We start from the raw sequence: 23,917 nt of genomic DNA on the forward strand, positions 1-23,917 counted from the left end.
CCTCCTCCTCCTCCTCCTCCTCCTCCTCCTCCTCCTCGGTCTCGTCTCCGGTGAGACACCGGCGGGTGGTTCTGTGGGGCCTGGAACAGGGGGCTTGGGAGGAGGAAGAGAGGGTCGGGAAGAGGAAATTTGGGGTAGGAAGAGGGCGATTGGGAGCAGGCAGAGAGCGATAGGGAGGATCAAGGAAGAGGGGAGCTGAGAGAGGGAGGAGGGGGTTTGGCAACAGGAAGAGAGGATTTGGGGGTTGGGAGGAAAAGAGAGGTTTGGGAGGAGGGAAAGGGGTTTGGGCGAGAGGGAAAGAGGGGTTTGGGAGGAGGAGGGGGGGAAGAGGGATTTAGGAGGAGGCAAAGGGGGTTTGGGAGGCGGGGAGGGAGATTGGGAGAGGGCAAAGGGGTCTGGGAGAGAGAAAAAGAATTTGAGGGGGGAAAAGGGGGGTTCGGGAGCGGGAAGAGGCGTTTGGGACGAGAAAAGGGGATTGGGAGAGGACAGTAAGGGTAGGTTCGGTGGGAGAAATAGGGTGTTGGGCAGGAGGGAGGAGGAGGGGACCCCTCAGGCAGGCTTGGCCGCTCTTACCCTCGGGCCGGGAGGGCTTTGGGTCTCCTGGGCACACGGAGCAAACCATCAGTGCGGGGCTGTAATGCTCGTAGGAGAGTGGTGTTCTGTTCTTTTGAGCCTTCTGAAGTGTTGCTTTCAGATGAGAGGCCTCTCTTTCGTTCGTAAAAAGGAATCCCAGGGATAAATTTGCAGCAAGGAGGTGGCAGAGGGTCACACAGAGGGCTTTGGCGGAGCTGTTTCAGAAATCTGTTTTTAACTAAAGTTTGCTTCTCTCTCTCTCTGAGGAATTTCCAGGAGGATGTACAGGGATTTGTACAGGTGATAAGTTTTAGTGTAGACATAGAATAAGGCAAGGGTGAGAACAGTAGTGGAGGTGTACTCAATTTACCAGTGACTTAAGCCAATGAGCAACATCTTCAGGTCCATTTTCTGCAGAATGTTGAAGCTCAGTGGTAGCAGGGCTCAGCAAACCTCAGTTGTGCAGGTACAATTATCACAAAAAATCCTGAGTTGAAAGGCACTCACAAGGATTGTGCCATTTGTCAGGAAAAGGATTTACAAGGAAAATGTGTCACCACTGCTGCATGGAACAAGTGTGTTAGTGAGAGCAGACACAGATAAGGGTCAAATAGTCCATGTCTGCTTTGCCACAGACTTGACCTGTAAGGTCTCCCAAGGCCTTTTGCCACAAGGCAGAGCTTAAGAGGAGGAACTACAAGTTGTGGAAGAGGATTGAAGCAGGATTGTTTCCCTGAAAGCTCCATGGGCCCTTGCATTCAAGGATGCCAACAGCTGACAGGGTCTTCACAAAGCTGCTTTCTGTCATCTTTTAAAGGCCATGAGACTGGGGGAGATGCCAAACACTGGAGAAAAGCAAATCTTATGCTCATCTTCATAAAGGGCAAGAAGGACAAGCAAGAGAAGTACAGATTGGTCAGCCTCATTCCTTCCTCCTGTGGAAGGTCTGTGGAGGAAGCCATTTATTGCATAAGAAGGAGCAGGTAGAAACTGGGAAGAGCCTGATCTACCAAGGATAAATTATGTCTCATTGATTGGCTTGTCCTCTGTGACTAAATAGCTAGATCTGAAGATGGAGGGAGTGTTGGATACTATCTGCTGTGGGCTTAGGGGGATATAAGGGAAGCTTTAATTTACCTGAGGATATTATTGGAAAGATAGAGACTTCATACTCAGATGCACAGTGGGAGAATGAGAGACAGCACAAGTTAAAACCTCCAATTCAAAGCAAGGAAATGAGGACAATGAGCCATCGGGACAGGTTGTCCAGAAGGAATTTTGCATTCCTGTGTTTGGAGATTTTCAGGATCCAGCTGGAAAAGTCCTGAGCAAGCTGGTCTGAATTCAGCGTTGACTTTGCATTGAACAGGAGGTGGCCCAGGGTGACCATGTGGGATCCCTTCCACAGGGAATGATACTGTGATTCTGAAATAATTCACTGTTTCTAAGGAGAAAACAGCAAATATGGGGAATTAGTGTAGTTTATAAAACGTTGGATAAACTGGTTACAGTGATATTGATTGGAATACCAATTTAAAAGTACATTATAAAATGTTGTAGAATAGAATGTAAAATTAAGGATGCCAGTACTAGTAACTCCACAGCAGGAGATCTTAGACGTGTCTTAAAAGATTCTTTGAAGAAGATGACAAGGAAATTAGAACTGATTAATACAATTGTTCTCATTGATACAGTTATCCAGACTGCTGAAGTGTGTGAGTTTTGAAATGTCCCTTGTGGAAAGTAACTGAGAAATTATGCTGTCATAAATCAAGTGCTGATTAAGATACTATAGCAAAACCTGAAAGTAGAAGTTCATTTTTTTCTGCTTTTAAGATTTTGTTTGATCTACTTTTTTAAGACTTTCATCAGGTCTGAAAGTGACCTGGAAGAAGCATTATTGGTAAATAAGCAAAATCTGCCACTCTCATTGTTAATAGATGTAGTCAGGAAGAGAATAAATTCTGAGGAACAAAGGGATCCAAAGGGACAGCGAAAAGTGAATTGATTTTACGGTGGTAAGTTAAAAACAGTGCAGTGAGTGTGTTGGAAGGAATTAAAAGATGTTGATTCATGTGACTGTGTTTTAAGGTAACTACTACAGGTAGCTGAAAAGAATATGTGAGTGAAAGGCCTTTTAATCATCAGTGGCAGTAAAAAATAAAGATATTGATGAGTCTATAAAAGGATGGCATAATAGCAGAAGTCTATAATAGCATTGCAATATAAATAGAAGATGTGTACTTTCTTGGAAAAACATCTTTAGTAGGACAACTGCCTCAGAAAATAATAACAATAGAAGCTCAGAAACAGATGGTTGAAAATATGACCATATCTGAAAATGTAATGGAAGTAGATCCATTTAGCTACAAGTTTTGAGGAATATGGTAATACGTGGGCAGGCATGCAAAATAGTAGATGGCGAATGAAAAAGAGAAGAGGGTTCCTACACCCTATAAATCTAATAAGTCTTAAATTGGAAGACCAGGTATTCTGTAGAGTGCACAGTTGAGGTTGATTGTATTTGACAGAAGACAATAGTATACTCAAGAAATGAAAGAATCCAAAACTTCTTGGATGTTTTAAGAATAACAACTTACTGATTAGCATCTGTGTTTCCCCATGGATTTAAACCACTTAGAATAGTCCACCTTGGGAGGCAGCAGAGACCTAAGTTGAGAAAGGTGCTGGTAGGGTTAGGCTGATGGGTGAATGCTGGATTGCAAGAGGGTGTGCTTGCTTCGTGCAAAACCTGTTCTGCTCAGGATTCAAGGGTTTTAGCACAGCCCTCTGATCTCACATCTGCATTATCAGTCTAATACAGAAAAGATAGTGTCAAACAGCATTTGAATTATTTCATATGCAAAGATTCCACTTCAAGAAAGTCAAGGAGGTCTGTCTTGCAGAGTAGCCTATGGCATCATCATTGAAACACTCTGCTGTCCTTGTCTCAAGGCTATCACATTGTTGTATGCTGACCTGTCTGCCAGAGGAGCAGTCTGTGCAGAAAAACATGAATGAATGAATGTGGATCTTAGGTTTATACACTTATAAATTATATTTGCCACATCAAACCACTGTTTGATACTTAAAAACGTATCAAATGTATTTGAGCTGCAAATATCTGGAAAGGGCCACTACCAAAAGCAATAATTTGCCTTTTGGACCAGGACAGACTTTGTTAGTAGCCTGTTTGACAGCAGTGTTATTATGGTCCTAAAAGGAGAGCATAATTATCAATTTGCTTCTTTTAGATGATGCTACTTTTAAGACAATTATTGATGTGTTCATCTTTCCATTGAATGTACTTCCCTTCTCTAACTCACTAATAGATTTTTTAAAATTTGAAAATACAGGCCTAAACTTGAACTGTTCACTAAGCCCAGTTTCCTATATTCTCATGAGAAATTTCTTGTGATATAACTGTAGTAGCCTGGGACATTTTAATTGTCCTCAAGAACAGAGAAAGACTTGCTGCAATTACATAGCAAACAAAAGAATAAATATGGAGAACCCTTTTGAAATTTGGTGTTTTAACAGTTCCTCTCAAAATATGTCTTTATAAAGCTAGAGCTAGAAACAAATCTGGGAAGTGTTACCTTCAGAGAGAGGAAAATTGAATTCTGATTGTATTTATTCTCTAAATATTAGAGAATGGCTGTGAATGACTGCTGAGGCTGCCTGTACACAAGTATATATTCCTAGTAGAACTCCTCTCTCTCTGAGAGAAGTCAAAGGATTTTTTTTTTAGCAGGGAGTTCGACCAAATTTCTGAAATGAATGTTTCGATTCTGCTGTTCCCATTGAACAGAGGGTTTAGCAGAGTCCTGGTTAAGGAGTATGTGGTACTGACACTTGGAAGGCATGTTCACAGAACAAAGAAATGCAGGATGTAATCTGCCCACAGATCTCAAGAGCAGCCTGAACATTTATCAGAGGTAGATGCATAAAGAAAAGAGGGTACGTGCTTTCTGTGCTCCCTGAATTCACTTTCTGTAATCATCAGAGACCGAATTGCCAGGACGGGGCCTGAGCTGCAGTCTGTGCTTGATCAGTGATACAGCTGAGTAGCTGGTGTGTAGCACTTCCTGGCAGAAGTTCTGTGGCCACCAGAAAATGATTTGTCAAGTACCAAAGATTAAGGAAGAGAGAAGAGGCTCTTGAAGAGGTTTCTTAACTCTCTGCTGGGTCCATTGATAAAATCCCTATGAAGTTCTGTACGTTGAACTCCTTGATGATTTCAGTCAAGCCATTCTCTGGTGTCTTGTGAAAGCTCAGCATGAGATAAAGGTTCCTGGAGACTTGTAGGCAAGTGTTGAGGGAGCAGCCTGCCAGTGCTGGTGTTTTGGCCAGAGACGTAAAAGTTCACTGCCATGAATATCAAAAGGAATTCATCAGACAAAACCTTGGAAGCTTCAGCTGAAAAAGCTGTCCAGACAGTGCTTTTAATGAAAGAACTGATGACAGGCTTTTCAAGAATGTCTTCTAGATTATTGTAGGTGAAATCCCAAACCCACAAACATCCTGTTGTATTTTAAATGAGATTTAAAGGGGTTATTAACAATAACACTTCTTATAGAAAAGATAGGGAACTTCCCGTGTTATTTCTTAAATTATTGTCATTTACTGATTTAAGTTAGATATCTATCTTTGTAGGAACAATTTCTGGTGTAAATGCTGTTCCTTAGAATTTTTTAAGGAAATTAACAGAGTACTCCAGAGTGCAGCAACGTATTGGTATGAGGCAAACAGTTTTTCAAACTCATTGTAACCTTTTCCACAGTTTATTCCATTTCCATGGACACTGTGGCATCTCACAGCTCTGGATAGTCATTATCTGACATTACACTTGGACTGTCACATGAATATGTGGCTAAGTCACAATCTGAGCTATAAATTTTTTCACTGTTTCAGCTAAATTTAAAAATACATTTTTCAGCTGTTTTAAATGTATATAAAATAATACACAAGCTGTTTATATCTTATATGTTACAATAAGCTGTTCTTTTCAGAAGTTTCAGACGCTAATTTTTCTATAAGTAAGATTTTTCCTACTTGCTCTTAAATGATCAATGAGTTACAAATCACTGTATGTGCAAAAAGTGTTAAGGAGAAGGGTGGTAATGGCTTTTCTTGAAGTTAATATTTATTTTGCATACTTTTCAATATTTTTATGTATGAAATATCAAGAATATGAAATATTTTTTTCATTTCCGTAAGTATGATGAGTTTCATTTCTGAATATCATATATGCCAAAGAATGAATTTGACATTTCAGATGTCCAGCTGCAGTTCTGCAGCACTAAAGTTCACAGTCACCTTCTAATGATAGTTAATTCACATATCATCCTTGCTGTGGTTTAATATAATTTCATTTTAAAAAGAAAAGAAATCTTCTATTTGCCACATACTGTTTGAGTTATGCTCCATGTGAATAAAGTTGTCATTGTTTTTCTTTTCTTTTAACTCCTGTTGAAGGCATAACTATGGCTGCTACAGTGAACTTGGAGCTGGATCCCATTTTTCTGAAGGCGCTGGGCTTTTTGCACTCCAAGAGTAAGGACTCTGCTGAAAAGTTGAAAGCACTTCTTGATGAGTCGTTGGCCAGAGGAACTGACTCGAGCTATCGTCCCTCTCAGAAGGTACTGGTGTTGGGGAGCATGGCTCCTTTTTGTGTGCCTTAATAAAGCTCCTGCTAGTCCTGGTTCCTCTTTTACACCTGAAAAGGTAGAAGAGAGTCAGAAGTTGAGGAAGAAGGAAAAGTAATTATGGAGTGTTCATATTAATCATTCCCCTTTCCGTACAATTAATGGAATTTAATGGGAAAAAAAATCTCTTCACTTTGTTGATGCACCAAGACTTAGAAGAGATATTCAGCATTATGTCAGACGTGCTGTGTAAGGTGCACCCAGACTAACATATTTCTGCAGTTACATTTCAGAGCTAAAAGGCCTTTAAAATATAGATTAGCTTTGCCACAGATAAATAAGAAGCAAAATAAGCTATTTACCAGTAAAGCTGTATGTCTTTCCTTGAAATTCTGTTGATGAAGTCATACGAGAAAAACACCAAATGGTTCAAAGCAGAAATGATTTTCAGGCTGAAACCATTGCTGTCCAATGGACAAACATTACTTTTCATCTACTGAAAATCACTGAACACCTGCTAGAGAGAATATTTGACTCTGAGATGAGCGTATGGAAATAGCCAAGCGAGGACATCCTTGTGCTGCTGTGTATTGCCATATGGATAATGAGGTCTTGTTCTCCCCTAGGATGCCTGCAAGTCAGCCTGCTGTGTTCTAATGATGGTCTGTATGCTGATACATTTTCAATATTTCATTTCTACGTGGTTCCAAATAACTAAAAGGCATTAGTACTGCTCAGCATACATCATACTTTACTGTGTGGTCTAACTCCTTTCTGTTCATCTTGTTGACTCCCTGAAACCTAACACAGGTCTCAAAACTCTCAGGTGTCCTTTATGTCAGAGCTCAAGAAGTGATGTGTGGTTTAAAGAGGAAGCAGGGAGCAGAGTAACAGTGCAAAGAGGTTTGGGAAGCCAATTCTAATAACAGCTTGGCTGGCAGTCGCCTGCCCTCAGCTGAAACTGAGGCTGAGGCCAGAGGAAGAAATCTTTCATTCTCCTCTTTTCAGTGTATCTCCAATATCAGCAGGACTGCAAAGGTCAGAAATGAAAGAAAGTACAAGAATTCCTTTCCTTGCATTCGCAGGCTGCAGAGTTAATTTGTGGTTGACCGTGAAATCCAAGAAGAGAGTAGGGAGCACAGGATTACCACAGCCAAGTCAAGAAACTTTGGAGGGCTGAAGCTCAGGCCTTATGACCTGTCCCAGTACACAGCAGAGAATTGCTCCCATCTTACCAGCTGGGAGGGGGTACCTTGCTGGTGCCCATCAGCGTGACTGGTCACTTATTTACAGGCTCTTCTGGTTATTATTCATTTGCTGACACTGATGTGTCATTAATGAGAACCATTGATTTCTGTTGAGATCTAAATGTATTAATCTGATAGATGAATATGGACTGAGATTAAGAGGAGGTCAATATTTCTCTCCATGAAGGAATGAAGTATTGATGTCTGGTTACATCGGTTGTCAGCTTATGTTTTTAGCTTATATTGAATTTTGTCCTCAGAACTCTCTGAAAATTTGTGTTCATTACCTCTTCTAATTTTAAAAGCAGAAATGTTTCCCTTTTAATTAATGTTCCAAAGAGGATCTGTCTTTGGAAAAGGAGCACCTTTTCCTCAGGAAGGTGAGTGGTAAGGGAAAATTTTACTAATTTGCTGCAATTTAAACACTATTTTGTTGATGTGATATGAAAATATTTTAAGAAATGTTTTTCTAAAAAGGGTATATGTAGATGATCAGTGTTGTATGGCATATTGTTTGCCTGTCCTGTTCTCACTAATTGCAGATTAGGTAGGAGCTCAATTGAAGAATTTGCTTTCAATTTTTCTTTCTGTTTCCAGGAAGTAGAACAACCAAAAGTATCTGTCACCAAACCCATTAAGCAAGAATCTAAAGCTTCATCCAGTTTGCCTTCTGGCAACAACAATGGCAAGCCCACTGCATCAGAAAAGGTGAAAAAAGAGACAGAAAAGAGGTCTGCAGATAAAGTAAGTTGTTTTTGTTTTCTAATTAAATAACTTGGTTGATAAACTTAAAGACGTTTTAGACAAAAGCTCCCCTTTTCAACTCATTTTATGGTGCCTAGCCTATGAGGTGCATTAGCCAGTCATGTTGCCATTCAGGCAATCTAATAATTGTCATCTTGTAAATATTCTGTGATTGTTTTCCATGCTCATTGTATGGAGGCTGGACTTAAGGGGTGCCTTCCAAACCATTTTGTGTTTTATATACTAAGAAATTATCTCGTAAGAGATTACTAAAATGTAACAAGTTGAAATGTGATATTCCCAAAGCTTTTTCCAAGGATTTCGAGGTGAAGTACAAAAAGGGAAGTTGAGCTTCTAGTTCATAAATATTTTGAAGAAAATATGTAATTAAAGAAAATACTTTGTGTATATGCTGTATAAAGTACACCTTCTTGTATTGCTAATCTAGCTGTTCATTTTAACTATTTTTAATAATCTGTTATCTTGTTGCATTTTCACATTCTGTCTGTCTGTTTAATAGACAAAAGGGGATCCTGCTGAAGGAGCTGATGCACCAAAGAAGCCCAGAGTAGAGAAGCAAGAGGCTCGTTCCTCTCCTATTACAGTTCAGACAAGCAAGGATTTATCCATGCCAGATTTATCTAGCTTTGAGGAAACCAGTGCTGATGACTTTGCCATGGAAATGGGATTAGCCTGTGTTGTTTGCAGGTAAGTCAACGTTGCTTTATTCCAGCTAGGTTTAGTTACTTTTTTTTTTTTAATTGTGTACCATTGAGTTAATGCTTCTTCTAGTTTTCATTCCAGAAATCACTTAATCACTTAATATCGAAAATTAATAGTACATTTAAAGCTCCTTCATGAATAAGAATAGTTTCTTGAAAATGAAACCTTTAGAGAGTGAACCAGCTTTTCTTCTGCAGGAAAGGACAAGTGAAAAATAAAAATAGATATGATGTAAAACCTATCATGTCAACTACAGTTTTCAATTATTGGAAAATAAAATATTAATGCCTACTGATAAGCATTTTTTAAAAAATCAGTTCTCATCTGAAAGCATTTTTAGGTAGTGTTAGTATGAGATCTGTATGAGTTGGTCTTCTTTTCCTAATCATTTGACATTAGTCTACACATAGCCATGTTTTGTCAGCAAATATATCTTGCAGTGAAGACAGGTTGTTTTAACATTCCAGTAAGGGCTCTAAAACTGGACTTTATTGACATGGTAATAGCAGTACATTTAGTGTTAACAGGTGTATAAAATATATTTGAATGACTACCCTAGGATCAAATCACTCACATCAGGATTTTGTTTCACAGATAATTTATATCTCTGTTGGGCTCCCACTGCTGCCAAAAGGAACAGTTTGGCTCTCCCAGTTGTACCTCCTTCCCTGGACTGGTTAGGGGGGTGTATTGCCAGTACAATTTGTGATTAGCTGAATCAGCCCCTGGATCAGCTCTCCACATGGGTTTTTCAGTAGGTTTGGGTTTCAGTCAGCTTAGTAAGAGTAAATGCTTATGCTGGCACATGTGTGGATGCAGGAATGTAGAGCCAGGACAGAGAAGAGGGACAAGCCTTTTGGCAGCAGTATATATTTTAGCTCAGCTTGAGTCACTTGGGAAACGGTGCCTTATAATTTTATTTCTTCATCATTTCCATGGTCTTTCCTGTGGTGGAGATGGGGAAGTGTCTGTCAGTGCGCAGAGGATAAATTTCTGTAGTTACAGCTGATTATACTGGTGACCAGTTGGGGACTGAGGGGATTTCATGTTATTCCTATGTGTTAGCTCAAATATTTAGTTTCTTATTATAGACATTGAAAAAGGAAGAACTATATAAAGACCTGAAGTATAAAAATTTACTTTTGTTCCTGCAAATTCTGTTTTTTGCTGTCTCCTAAAAGAGGCAAAGCCCCATTCAGTGATATGTTAAAATGCTACTAAAAATAGTAAGGTATTAGTTTATTTGGCAGGAGGGGATAATGAAGTTTTGTTTAGACAGTCTTGACCTGCTGTGGATGATTAATTCTATGTCTTACCTGGCAAAGAAAAACATAATGAGAAGTGCCTGCAAAGTAAAGAAACTGAAGAAAGAAAATGCAACTCCTGTGGCTAGTGTAGCCAAGACTTTGAAAAGCAGATCCATTAACTGTTCCACAGTCCATGTTTAACCTGGCTGCTGAAGGCTTTACTTCTACCAGTTCATGGTCACCAACTCCAGTGTTCTTGCAAAAGATATACCTCCCCTGGGTAACTAAAATACCTCTGGTGCCAGACAGAGAGAGAAGCACTGCCAGGGAAGGAGCAATTCATTAGAGAGGCAAGAGTTATCCCAACATTCTGTGTTGTTTTCATTTTACATGGAACCTGCTGAAACTGATGTCACATGGTTGTCTGTATCCAGCTCATGCTGGACTGGATGTTTTTCTGAGGACTTGTGCTTTAAAGTTCTGAATCCAGCACATTGGTCAGACAGTATTCCTCTACTTATTGCTTGCTTTCAAAAGGTACACCCTTTGGTGTACAGTATCTTGAGCCAAAAAATAACATTCCTGTATGTTCTAATAACATCTTCTAATAACTCAATTATTCAAACAGTTGTGACTGAAAGCATGTCAAATTGCAGAGTAGGCAGAGTTCATAGCAAAAGAGTTTATATTAATATTGCTTAAGAAGACAAGCTACCAAAAACCCAGCTCTGGGTTCACAAATGCAAAAAAGTGCTTTTGAATATTAACTATATCCTTTTTACAGATGTAAAAAACTAAAGCAGAGGCATGAAATGTTTCTTCAAGATTTGCCAAGTGTCAAATGTATTTTCGTATTGATTTAGAGTAATTAATGTTGATGCCTATGGTGGTTTTCTTCTTGTTCTTTTGTATCAACTTAGTTCTTCTTTTTTACTAAGTTAGGGAAAAAGAGGGAGGGAGTATTAAAATAACTTCATCCTCTCCAATACCTGTAGGCCTTAGAAAAAACAGGACAACTCACCAGTTATGGAGGCTCCTCACTCGCTCCTCAGTTGTACAAAAAGGAAATACTACATGCAGTTTGTAGATGACAGTGAAGTTTTCCTCCCAAAAAAATATTTTTAAAAGACTGGTTTGGAAATAACAACCTAAGTTTCTATGAATACTTGGTTGGTTTTGGAAGGTAAAAAAAATCATTCAGTTTGTTTCTTAGTTATCTTATAATTTAAAAGTAAGTGGTTTAACTTGTTTCTGAGCATGAAGAGTTCATGGGTTTCTAATGAGTCAGGGATTGTTTTTTGTCATTTTAAAATAGTGTGAGTCACCCTCCTTGAGACTATTTGTTCTGATCCAGTTTATTCAGGAATAAAAACTAAAGAAAATATCTTTTAAATATCCTGAATGTAAAATAATGGACCCTAGAATTTCAGAAAGGTTTCCCCTTTTGTTTTTAAGTAGGCTGTTCGAAAAAGAAATTTTTCTTAGAAAATATTCCAGTACTTATATGGACAATACCTTCAGACTTTGTTTTTCTGTTATATAAAGAAATAAGGGATTACCTTTCCCCACGTATCTACAAATAGAGTTTCCATGGTTACCTGGGTACCTGCTCCTCGGGGATATGAGCAAAAGCAGCTTAGCAATTAAATAGCTTGATTTGTCATCTAAAAGAAGGGATCGTTAGGAAAATGGTATTTGGGTAATTCACAGGCAGACTCCCAGCCACGTATATATCACTAATGTGTCATTTATACAGCGTGATTACTTTCAGCAAGGCCCACGCAAAATGAAGCCCTCATCACCAGCTTGCATGTTTGCTTCAAGGCAGGACTGCACAATTAATCCTTTCTATTCCATCTCTCCGTGATTCTGGTATTATCTCAAATTCCACGTGTCTGTTTATGTGGCAGGGACCAAAGGGATGGCTAATAAAACATCTTCAAAGCAGCCTAGAGCTTGGGTGATGATGCTTTTAAATCCTGCAGCAGAAAGCACTCCTACATGCTTGTCATTGAGAAATTATTTGTTCTTGAACTGTATTGCTCTGCACCTGACAGCAAAATTACCCAAATGGAGACCAGGCCCTCAAATGCTATTATAATGAGAAAGTCATAATTGGCATACTGTGATGTATCCATAAAATGCCCAGGTGAACCAAACCAGGCAGGAATTACATTTCTGATCTAAAAATCAAACAGAGAAATCAAGACTGTCATATACACACATATAATAGAATGGAATTCTTCAAATTTCTTGAAATAAATTATCTTTTAAAAATACCAAATTTCTAAAATATTAGTTAGGAAAAACTGATACAGGGGAAAAAAGGAATACATTTGATTTGCCACAGGTAGAAAATATATGTGAAAGGAAAAATATTTTTATTTTTTATCTTAAGCCTTGCAAAATTTTCAACAATTGGATAATCCTCTAAGTGCTTTCTCCCATAATCTGTTCTTAACTATTTGCTCTACAGGCAAATGACAGTTACTTTTGTGAATCAGCTAGTGGAGTGTCAGGAGTGCCATAATCTCTACCACCAGGATTGCCATAAACCTCAGGTGACAGACAAAGAAGTGAATGATCCTCGACTTGTCTGGTATTGTGCCCGCTGTACCAGGCAGATGAAGAGAATGGTAGGAGTCAGTTTTTTGTCTTGTGTGAGCACTATTTGAATACAGCAGGCTATTTCTACTGTGTGAGAATATTCCCTGGGTTAGACAAGTCTTAGGAAGCATGTTGGAGAACCATTTTTCTCAGCAGTGCTTCCCTTGCTGCAGCTGTGGTTTTCAATGTAGCATCTCAAAGAGTATTCTGTAATGCACTTCTTAAACAAAGCTTTTTAAAAATCAGAGGGTGAGTGAAGAAGAGTGAAATAGGATTGTTCCCTGCTTGGCAAGCAGAAGTTAAAACTTTTTTTAAAATTTCAGGTGATACTCATCTTTTAGTAATAGCCCTGCAGTTTAAGTTTTCTTTTCAGCTTTGGATATGAACGGTTCTTTTCCTGTAGGACAAGACTAAAAATGTCAATCTGATGTGTTGAGTATTCTCAGGGTCAAAAATAAGCTGAGGGTAGCACATTCCAAAAAGGATTAAAAAAAAAAAAGCCTTTATTTTGATTTTTCTGCATGACCAAACAGTATCCTACCAGAATCTCACTCATCTCATTATGAGAAAGAAATGTAAGACAGCACTTTTGGGTTCATGCAACATTAGTGACTTTAGTTCTGATGGTTTTAAGATCATACCCAGAATACAGGAAAATACAGCAGAAAATGTGTTTTAAAACTGTTCTGCGATAACTTAGCAAGTGTTATCTGTTGAAATGGCTCCACAAAGAAAAAAGGAAAGAAGGCAAAGTAAGATCCCGGCCTAGGATGTACCAGCATAGGCTGAAATACATGATTATTCTGATGCTCATCAGGCCTTTAAACTCAGAGGAGTGTTTGCTCGAGGTCAGTTCCTGCACAGAGTAGCCAATTTAGCCATTGTCTTCAATGTGATCTTTCCTTTTTTTGTTTTGGCATTAATTGTGCCATTTTGTCTGCCACTTCTTAGCAGGCTCTTGCAGGCTACATCCCATTACTGCTGGACTATGTCCTTGTCTTCCACAGGTTCACCTGTCCTTGCCTTTTTCCTGTGAAGGCCCGGTGCTTTCCTGCTCACCAAGTGTCAACACTCTTTCCACTCTGAAACAGCAAGTTCTATTCAGGATGCTTTTTGGCTGGACCCTGCCCCCAGTACCATACCCAGCACATCTCCACAGCCCCTATTGCCTCATTTCTCAGGGACCATTAAACCTGAAATTATAAAGGCTAGATTGCAGTCTTAAAATGCTCCTGCTTTTTGTTAACAGTCAAAACAATCCATGTTACGTAGCCTGGGACTAATTCAGGGGTTTTTTTTCCTACCAATTGTACAGGCTCAGAAGACACAAAAACCACCTCAAAAACCAGCTCCTGCAGTGGTTTCAGTTGCACCAGCTTTGAAGGATCCATTGGTCAAGAAACCAGAAATCAAGTTAAAACCTGAGACCCCACCAGCTTTTCTGGCATTCAAGAGAACAGAAGTCAAGGTAATGTAATGTGAATTTACCAGAGAAAGAGTTTGTTTCACTGCACAGGGGTTTTTTTCAATCAGACCAATTTTTTCACATAAGAAACATAATTGAAAATAGTCTCCTACACCATGTGGACTGAGTAATACCACAGCATAGTGGGTTTGCATGAACACTGAAAGAATGGGGAAAAAACCTCACTTCACATGTGGCTGCCCCATCCCTGGATGTGTTCACAGCCAGGATGGATGGGGCTTTGAACAACCTGGTCTAGTGGAAGGCATCCCCGCCTATGGCATGGAGTTGGAACTAGGTGATCTTAAAGTCCTTTCCACAACCTGAGCCATTCTATGAATCATAGAAAATGCATTATTTGCTCTCTCTAGTCAAGTAACTTATGTGTATTTTGACACTTAAAAGGCTTTTTCTCATGGCAGCAGTGGCCTTGGATTTAATGATCTTGAAGATCTTTTCTAGCCTAGATGGTTCTGTGATTTCATTGTAGGGGAAGTGTTGCTGGCTCTGTGAGATTTAATTTAGGAGCTTCTTAAATATAATCTGATCTAGGAGGGGGCATCCCTGCCCATGCTAGGAGGGTTGGAACAAGATGATCTTTAAGGTCCCTTCCTGCCCAAGCCATTCTGTGATTCTCTTCAGTGATTCTGTGTTGCCTCATGTTTCTGTTTTTCCAAGTTAAGGTATTGTCAAAAGGTCAAATTGGTCAAAGGTGGTAAACCAGAAGCAGTGTAATAAATAACAGAGTAGTCTAATAAACCATGACCCTTTCTTAGGAAAACACAGCTTTAACTGAAAATCAGAGCAATTATTCATGTGCTCAAAGTTATGTTTGCCATTGCTCTGCCTGCACACCAACCATCATGGATACTAGGATGGGTATTGCACTGGCACTTATACTTGCAAATTACTTTTTTCACCTCACCAGAGTTATTTATGTGCCTAAACAGGCTGTAAGACCTGGGGCCTGATTTTTTCCATCAAGTTTACTGTTTAGAAGCTGTCTGGGTATACTATAAAAGGAGTATTACTTGAATAGAGAGGTTTAGTTTTTGTTTTGACTCTGCCATTTGATGTAACTCTTATTTAAATCAACATATAGCCTGGGGGTTATAGGGTTTAAGGTGTGGGAACTCAGTTAGTATGGATAGCATAGTGCTTTGCAGCCAAAAAGAACCTATGTTTGCAGAAAGTTTGTCTTTTGCAGTACCTGAATGGGAAGAGACTATAGGATAGTGCTCTTTTTTTAAAAAATTCTATCCATGGTACAAGCTGCTAAGAACCAAGAAGAAAGGAAACAGTTTAGATACTTCTGCTTTGACAATAAGACTGTAATAAATGCAATACTTAATTGCTCAGTGTCTGATTTTTGTCTGAGCATCTGTCAGCTTGTTAAAAAGTGACACCTGGGAACAACAGTAAGCAAATAAAAAGAAGGCAAGCCACCACCTTTTATATACTTCACAAATTTGGGGTTTTATTGTTTATGGAGGGATCACAGTGCTGTGTGGTAGTCTGCTAAGTGTACAGAAGAAAGGAGAGAAAAGATATTTGTTCTGTGTGCCTAGGAGATTAAAAGTAGGCTGCACCTGGCATCCTTTCCTGTTCTCGTTAGTACTTTTCAACTGTGGTGACCAATGATGAAATATTGTCCACTGGGTGTTCCTGGGAAAAGAACTGAAACAGAGGCTCAGCGTGTTCCTGCTGTGATGTGTTACACAAATAGATGCTGCTATAATAAGAATGCTTATTTATTTTAGACCTCAGCAGCAGTTTCGGGGAACTCTGCCAGTACAAGCGTTTCCTCTTCAGCAACGAGTGGCCTTACAGGATGGGCTGCTTTTGCAGCCAAAACCTCCTCTGCCAACCCGTCAACTGCCAAACTGGGATCGACAGCACAGAGTGCCAGCGGGAAACCTGCAGCTTCTCCAAATAACCAGAAACCCGTGGGTTTGTCAGGCCTGGCGACTTCAAAAACAGGACTGGGGGCCAAAATAGCTTCTGCCAACAACAGCACAAACCCCGTTCAGCTGAAGCCTCCCCCGCCGCTGACCCTGGGGAAGACGACGCTGAGCCGCTCGGTCAGCAGCGACAACGTGAGCAAGGCCGGGCTGCCCAGCCCCAGCAGCGCCAGCCCCGGCACCGGCGGCCCGGCCGGCAGCGGTAATGGCAGCGGCTCCGCAGGGAGCGGCGCGGGCGGCTCCAGCAAAGCCGCGGCTGACACCGGCAACCAGCCGGCATCCCTCAAGGGCCCCACCTCGCAGGAGTCCCAGCTCAACGCCATGAAAAGGCTACAAATGGTCAAGAAGAAGGCTGCTCAAAAGAAGCTCAAGAAGTAGTCTGGCGGTTTACTGATGGTGTCGATTGCATTCTGTGAGAACAGTGGTGTCGGTGTTTTTCTTAAAGAAAATCCCCCGGGTACTGGACTGAAACAGGTTAAATCAGGGAAGCCCAAACCCTACATTATACAGAAGGTCAAACTTTAATAATTCTGGTGTTCCTTCTGCCTTTGCAAATCTGTGAATTGAATGTGTTAGAGGAATTCATTATTACAGGCTCCTGGTTTTGTAGCTCAAAGCACTGAAACTTGAAATTGCAAAAGTTGGGTATTTTTTAATATTAAACCCTGCACATTTCTGTAGATACTTAATAAATTGAAACTGTCATTCTTAAATGTTAATAATAAAAAGATTATTAATCTGGGAAGTCATTGCCACTTTTCTTTCACCCTGTATTCCAATACTTAAAATGCTTCAGATGTTCAAAGCTGTCTATACTGTGGAGATTTTATTACCTCAAATTACAAAGCTTGTTAGGGGAAAAAATACATTTTTTTTTATTTCAAAATTTAACTATTCAACAACAGTGTATTTAAATTGAGATTTTTGATTTACCAGTTCATAAATTGGCCTGTTTTGGATTCATACAATGAGAGCTTCAACTGAAAAGAGCAGGAGAGTCAAAACTCTCTTCAAGTTTTCTTAAAATGTAGAGGACTTCTCTGTATTTGAGAAGTATCAGGTACTCCATCTCTCCACTCACCCCTGAGCTGTTCTTCACAGTTTGTGCTCCCTGTCTTCATCCCAGCTGCTCCAGGTTGTGTTCAGCTGAGAACTGGCTCAAGGTGGGCACTGGAAAATGACTCTCTGTGACCAGCACATGGCAATTTCTCTCCATTCCTTCTGTGATGAGGGGAGCATCTCTAAACATGAAAACATCTTGGACTGTATTGGGTTTGCATGGCCAGTTTTATTTTCTCCTTATCATACTCTGATTTGATGGGTAATAAGTCACCTAAATCTTCCCAAAGCTGAGTCTTGTCCATGATGGTGATTGGTGAGTGATCTCTCACTCCCCTTATCTTGACCTATGACCCTTCTGTCTTATTTTCTATCCCCCCCATCCAGCTGAGGAGGGGAGTGAGTGACAGAGTAGCTGGGGTGGGCACCTGACATCTGTTCGTGGTCAACCCACGACACAGACTGGCATAGGTAGGTGAAAGCTACTGTTTTTCTTTGCCATCCTGTATTTTAAGTGTATGTAAAGCTTGTTATGTGGCAGCTATTTCCCATACCTCATTTCCTTTCTCCACAATTAAGATTTAGGCTAAAGTTCCTTAAACAGCCAAAGAAATAGTTTCATTTACTCAAGATTACCTCAGCTGCCTGGAAAATTTGCATATTTTTTCAGCTATTATTTCCCGTGGAGGGGAAAAAAAAGAAAAGTTTTATCTTTGTAGTGCCTGCAGCTTCCAGGCCTGTGTAAAAATAACAGCATGAGGAGGAGGAATCCAGAACTTTTACTGCTTTTTGATCAGCCCATCCTTCTTCCTTTCCAGCACAGAGGGTTTTTAATGGTGGTATAGTAGGAAAAGACGCTGGCACAGTTTCCGTTAGCAAACAGAAGGCATCTTTTCTTCCAAAGTGTTAATCAGAAGACTGTTGCCTACACTAAGAAGTAGTGTGAAGACAGATTCTTTAAATGGCCGAGTGCTCTTATGTGAAGTGTTCATTCCAGTGGTAAAACCTGCTCCCAGAGGAGTGTTCAAGGTGCTCACTGCCTCTGTCTTGCCTGTGAACATACTTGTGAGAGTGCAAGAGCTTACATCTCAACTGTGCTGATTACTTTAGGTACCACCAATGGGGTGAACGCTGGCAGAAAAAGAATTATCCTTGTTTTTAAATTGTAGCTAGTGCCATTTAGAATACTCCTGAGTCCTGATTCAAGTGTGCCCTGATGTCTTTGCATCTCTAACTCTGGCATGGACTGACTGTAGGGTCCCTCCATTCAGAATGAAATAAGTGATGCTGTGCTTTTTGTGCATGCCCCTCTTTTTCCTCTAATAAGGCCAAGTCTGGCTGCACTCTTTGATAGCACTGCATTAGCAAAATCTGCAGTACAGGTACAGTTTGCATCAGCAAAAGACTTTCTTCCACTCTAACTTTCCCAGCCTCCTAAATGAAATACAAAGTCTTCTGTTGGTATAAAAATGTCAGTTAGGATTGTGGTTCTTTGATGTATTATATCATAAAGGATTTATAGCACAGACCAGGTCTTTTAAATCAAGTGTTTAGCTTGAATATGTTAGATAGGCACTGCTGAAGAATGGAGAAGATTGAAGGGAACAGTTGCTTTCTGCTTTGATGTTATAGTTAGGATGGAATTAACAACTGTATTTTCAAGAAAGGAGTCTGTTCTACAGGCTTGTTTGACTGAAGTCATGTGTCAGGTTGAGGAATGTAGTGTAGGGCAGGAAGAAGGAATGCCCGACTGACGTGTGAGAAGCATGTCTCCTATTTAGTAAAAATAACAAAAAAAGTCCAGTGATTTTTCTATCACCAAACCAAATTGCTCTGTGATTTACTATAAAAATAGCTACCTGACTTTTCTTAAATGTTTTAGAAATTGGTGTGGTAGTATTTTACTTCCACTTAACTATGATGGTTTTTTTATAGATGCCCAACTTCTGGTATCCTCAGTAAGGTGAAATGATAGGTTACTCTGGTTCCATGAGTGCTCCCTCTGGCTGGACATGGGGATGCTGGTGATACCTGCATCTAAAAAGAAAGGTCTAACACAAGGCTCTGTGATTTACAAACTTTTATCTACTACAGTGCACAGTGGTCACAATCTCAGGAGTAGAACAGAGCTATGGTAACATCTGGAACCTTGAAGTGTATTTTTAAACTTGCTTAGAACTTTTGATAGAACTTTTCAAGCACTAATGTATTGATCAATAAGATAGGATGCATCCTAGAAATGCAGCATTTTATCTGAGGCAACTATTTCCTCTGCTAACTTTGCAGGCAGATCTTAGATCGCATATAAAGCTCTTTGCTTCTGGAAAACATCATGTTTTAAAAAAATAAATAAGAAGAAACATCTTTACAAAAATAGATTTTTATTATTACAATAATTTAAAGATTTATTTTTTTCACTATTTCTCAACAAACAATATTGTAATAGGAATTATCAGTAACAGATCTGTGGGAAAAAGGATTATCATGGCTATGTTTCCTAGTGCAGGTGCTAGATTCACTTCATCTATCTTCATTTTTAAAAGCTATCTTAAAATGACAGCAAAAGTATACTTTAGTGTTTGAAGGAGGTAATTACTCAGTGAAGCTTCCAAAGATGAAAAGTCAGAAGGAATAATTCTTAAATCTGTGTTTGCATTGAAAAGCTGAACCCCTGCTCAAAGATAACAAGCACCATCCAGCCAAAGGGAAGATGGTGAAGCACAGAGGTGCCAGAGGTCAGAGCCTAGGACTCTGCTGTGTACTGGCTTGGACATTTTCTGAGTTCCAAGTTATCAATGGCAACACATTAAAATATTCCCTAAATGGAGAAACACTTCAGTTTGAGTGGACCCAATCTTGGAAGTACTTGTATATGTTTATTGTCACAACAGCTCAAGTAAAACACACATTTGAACAAATGCAAGATCAATCCAATAAACTGCAGCCTGTCCTTGCTTCAATCAAAATAAATTAGTTTTGTCATTAATGAGAATAAAGATCTTAGGATGCTGTAACCTTTCCCACATTAAAAATTCCAGTGGCAAATCATTGCATATTCTTACAAATTTCTGGAGCCCTAACAGAGTTCAGTTTCTAGTATGTAAAGCACTGTCTTAACAAAAATGTGACTGAGCAAGTCTAATATGAATTGTTGTAAATCTCCTTAATTTGGAAGACTTTAGATTCAAGGAGCAGCTCTTAATTTTCTGCAATTGCTGTTGCATTAATTTGTTTTAAACAAAAATGAAAGTTTGTGATATATTCGTAATATCAAATGATAATGGTTAACAATTTGAATTTCTGAAATGGAGTAAGCCAATCCACCTGGGTTCCTAATTACATACTTTCACTGGATTCCAAGTTATGAGGCTATAATAAAGTCATATAAATTATATATAAATTATCCCACAATATAAAAATTATTATGGGTCTTAATCCTACACTTTGATTTCATTTGGCCTACTAGGAGTTCCCAGGTCGCCCAGAAATTCAATGAAATGTAGGTGGTCAGCTCCAGTATATTCATCCTTCATTCCTTGTTACTTCAGGATCAGGATACCTAGCGAATATTTTGGAGAGCAGCATTTGAGTACACTTTGAGACACCTTCACAGAGTCTGATTTTTCACGGGGAATGTACCTAACACTCAAAATCGGAGCTCTCCCTGTGACTCAAGCTGAGTTCTCAGTGCTAAAACTTCAGAAATCTTTTTTTCCTGACTCTTTCCCTTGATTAATTTTGCTGTCTGAAATACAAAACTTCATCATGGTGCTTATGTGACTGCACTAAGCCTTTTAAGTACAATTCAGTAATTTCTAAAACTGTCAACTATTGCAAAGTATAGATCATCTCCAAATAAAATATTCTAAATTATAAGACAGAGCTGAAAACCTTCTTGTGTGTATCTTCCTCATAATCTCAAAATATAAAAACAAAAGCAGTAAAAGGGTGAGTCTTTCAGTCCATTCTTCCAAGTTGATACTCCCTCTGCACTTTATTTTCTTCATTTAACTAAAGGTGAAGCTTTCCATAAAAGCAGCTAAATCCAGTCATAAAATGGTTGAGAACCCTTTTTGCTTGCTGTGGGGACAGCAAGATTTAAGTGCCTGAGGTCATGTACAATAAGGCAGAATAATGCTCACGGGATAGCAGTAGTTCACAGAGATTCCCACACCAGATTCTGGATATCTATCTCTGAGAACTCTAAAAGTTTCTCTATCATATGATTTAATCCAGCACAAATTTCAGGTTTAATCTCTGTGATCCCCTACATTTAGTCTCTGAGCAAGACTGACAACTTTTTCTACCCTTTTCTGAAAATAATCTGAAAATTGAAGACATTAAAGAAAACAAAACCAGGTTCATTAGCATAGCAGAAACCATTGTGCGTAGCAACTGCCCTAACTTTTCTTATCCTTTCTTTGCTGACAGGCTATTTTCTATTACATTTCGCTAAGCATTTTGAATTATTTCATCTTCAAACCCTGCTCTTCAAAGTATGGGAAGTAGAAATTCAGACAAAAGCTTTAGAACAATTTCTGCATACCCTCGATCAGCAACACTACGTGCCCCTCACCCTTGATTTTAACAGTGTTGTCATTTTAGTCATCAGAACAAGCAGTTATGCAATACAGAAAATACCTGACAGGATTTTACTTACACTATTTGCAGCAGGCATAATCACTTTTTTGTTTCCTTTTTGCACCAGGTCTTTGCAAATCACTTGGCATTGATGTGGTGAAATACCTTGTGACGAGCACTTGGATATCAATGAGAATCACAAGGAGGTGTTTTCTGTTTGCTGTCACCATTCAGTCTATCTTAAGTGCAAGGCACCAGCCTGACCTAGGAATCACTGCAGTCAGTGAACCTAAAGACACTTATTCACTAGATATTATGATCTCTACATCTGACTTAAGGAATCAGAGAGGCACTAAATATTCATTGAGAGGCACCACTTGACTTTTCTTTTTTTCCTTTTTTTTTAGCAGTACATTTCCCAAGACAAGACTAATAATACAGGTTTCATTTCACTACACAGATCTTGCACTAAAACAGTTCGTGTGAAGACATATGTGGATTTCAAACCTGGGGCACTTCCATATTGCTACAAACTGTTTCTACCATATGAAGCAGTTATGTAATTAATTGAAAATTATAAGTTCTCTATGTCACAATCCCTGTTTCTAGTGTCCCCTCTTTTCCTTCCTCCATTTCCATATTTATCTAAACATACCTTCACCCCTGAGACTAGTCACTGGTATTAACCACACCTGGTATGTTTTAAGTTGAAATGTTTCCTTAAAAATTAAGCCATTTTTCTTTTCCCAATCCAATAATCTCCACTGAGAAAAAAGTTCTTCACAAAAGCAGCTGAGGATAAAAACAGACAATCAAAAAAGCTCAGGTTTTAAGATGTGTCTGTGTTCACTGAGATAACAGTTCAGAAACAACTCAGCCTACAGTATCCCTGATGACTAAATTTGTCCTTTTTCAAGGCTAATTCTCTTCATCTTGAATATTATTTGCTAAATATCATGGAAGAAAAATGTAATTTCATCTGTGATTTGTACTTGTAGGTTGAGTCTTGATGTACGACGCTTTGACAAAAGAGAAAATTATGGGGTAATAGAAAAGCAAGCTCTTCAGCATGTTAATCAGAATCATTCTTCCTGTTAAATGTTTCCTCCCTCAGGTCTTGACAAGGTGATGGCTTTTGGAGAATGGAGTTTCTCAGTATCATCTGTGTGCTGGATACCATGGCTTCTGTCAATCACTTGTGAGCTTGCTTTTCTTGCAGCAAACCTAACAGATGATTATTCTGTCTGCTTCAGAGAGTCTGCTCAACAGGCCCTTCCCCTCCTAAGCATATGTCATCTTCCCTAGATAATTGGATGGTACATATCCCTTCTGACCTTTTGCTTCAGCTAGCCACCATTCCTTATTGCCACTCAGATCAGAAAAGCGAAGTATCCTCACCCTCTGGTACTCCTGAAGGCTGAGTTCTTCATCACTTCTAGCTTGAAATGCATAAACAGCATAGAAGATCTGAAAAAGGAAAGCCACATAAACAAAAATCAGAATTGAAAAGTGTAGCCACACATTACTATGTATCTGTGTATCAGCAGGAGTTCTGTATACAGAAAACATGTAATAACATGTACAAACCAACATGGCCTGCAATTTATAGACAGGGACAAAATAAAAAGTAAAACTGAAGCATCTGGGGAGTTCTGCATGACAAACAAATCAAGCTCCAAGACCTCATCACCTTACAACTCTGGTAAGGTTTTCAGCTCACACCAAGTGGCCATGGATTGGATGAAGAATTTTTCAGCAAGGTTTCCTCGTGGAGAATTACCTTTCCTAAAGCTCCTGTACTCAAATGTGGCACATGGGTCACTTCTGTGCCTTGCTGATCAGCATTCTTGTAACAGCTTTCTATCAACAGTATGCTGAAAAATCCCCCCAACTGAGCTATTTTGCAAGTTCCTGCTCCATATGAGAATCTTGAGCCATACACAGGGTGGGATAATGCAAGTGTGTTTTCTGTGACACAGGACTGTAATTCACAGTTGAACTGATTCTCTTTTCCTACCTCACAGCTATTTAAGAGCAGAGAATAACAAATTCCTATGTCACA

At 39.4% G+C, this 23,917-nt stretch overlaps 2 protein-coding genes across 2 annotated transcripts in view; one reads left to right on the plus strand and one right to left on the minus strand.

Annotated features, from left to right (window-relative positions):
* The first annotated feature begins 17 nt into the window (after positions 1-17).
* On the plus strand, positions 18-16,608 carry INTS12 (integrator complex subunit 12). Its single transcript, XM_083862007.1, has 7 exons — positions 18-50; positions 6,052-6,215; positions 8,066-8,212; positions 8,733-8,920; positions 12,659-12,818; positions 14,105-14,257; positions 16,015-16,608. Exons 2-7 carry the CDS (start codon positions 6,060-6,062, stop codon positions 16,591-16,593), a joined length of 1,383 nt encoding a protein of 460 aa, XP_083718133.1. The 5' UTR covers positions 18-50; positions 6,052-6,059; the 3' UTR covers positions 16,594-16,608.
* Positions 16,609-19,703: 3,095 nt separating this feature from the next.
* ARHGEF38 (Rho guanine nucleotide exchange factor 38) overlaps positions 19,704-23,917 on the minus strand; it is a 39,909-nt gene continuing 35,695 nt past the window's right edge. Inside the window, exon 14 of the mRNA XM_083860775.1 lies at positions 19,704-23,322. Coding sequence (XP_083716901.1) covers positions 23,137-23,322 — 186 coding nt within the window. The 3' untranslated portion in view covers positions 19,704-23,136. The remainder of the gene's footprint in view (positions 23,323-23,917) is intronic.

The sequence above is a fragment of the Zosterops lateralis genome (genome assembly GCF_965231275.1).
Source record: "Zosterops lateralis genome assembly, chromosome: 5".
Taxonomy (NCBI): Eukaryota; Metazoa; Chordata; class Aves; order Passeriformes; family Zosteropidae; genus Zosterops; species Zosterops lateralis.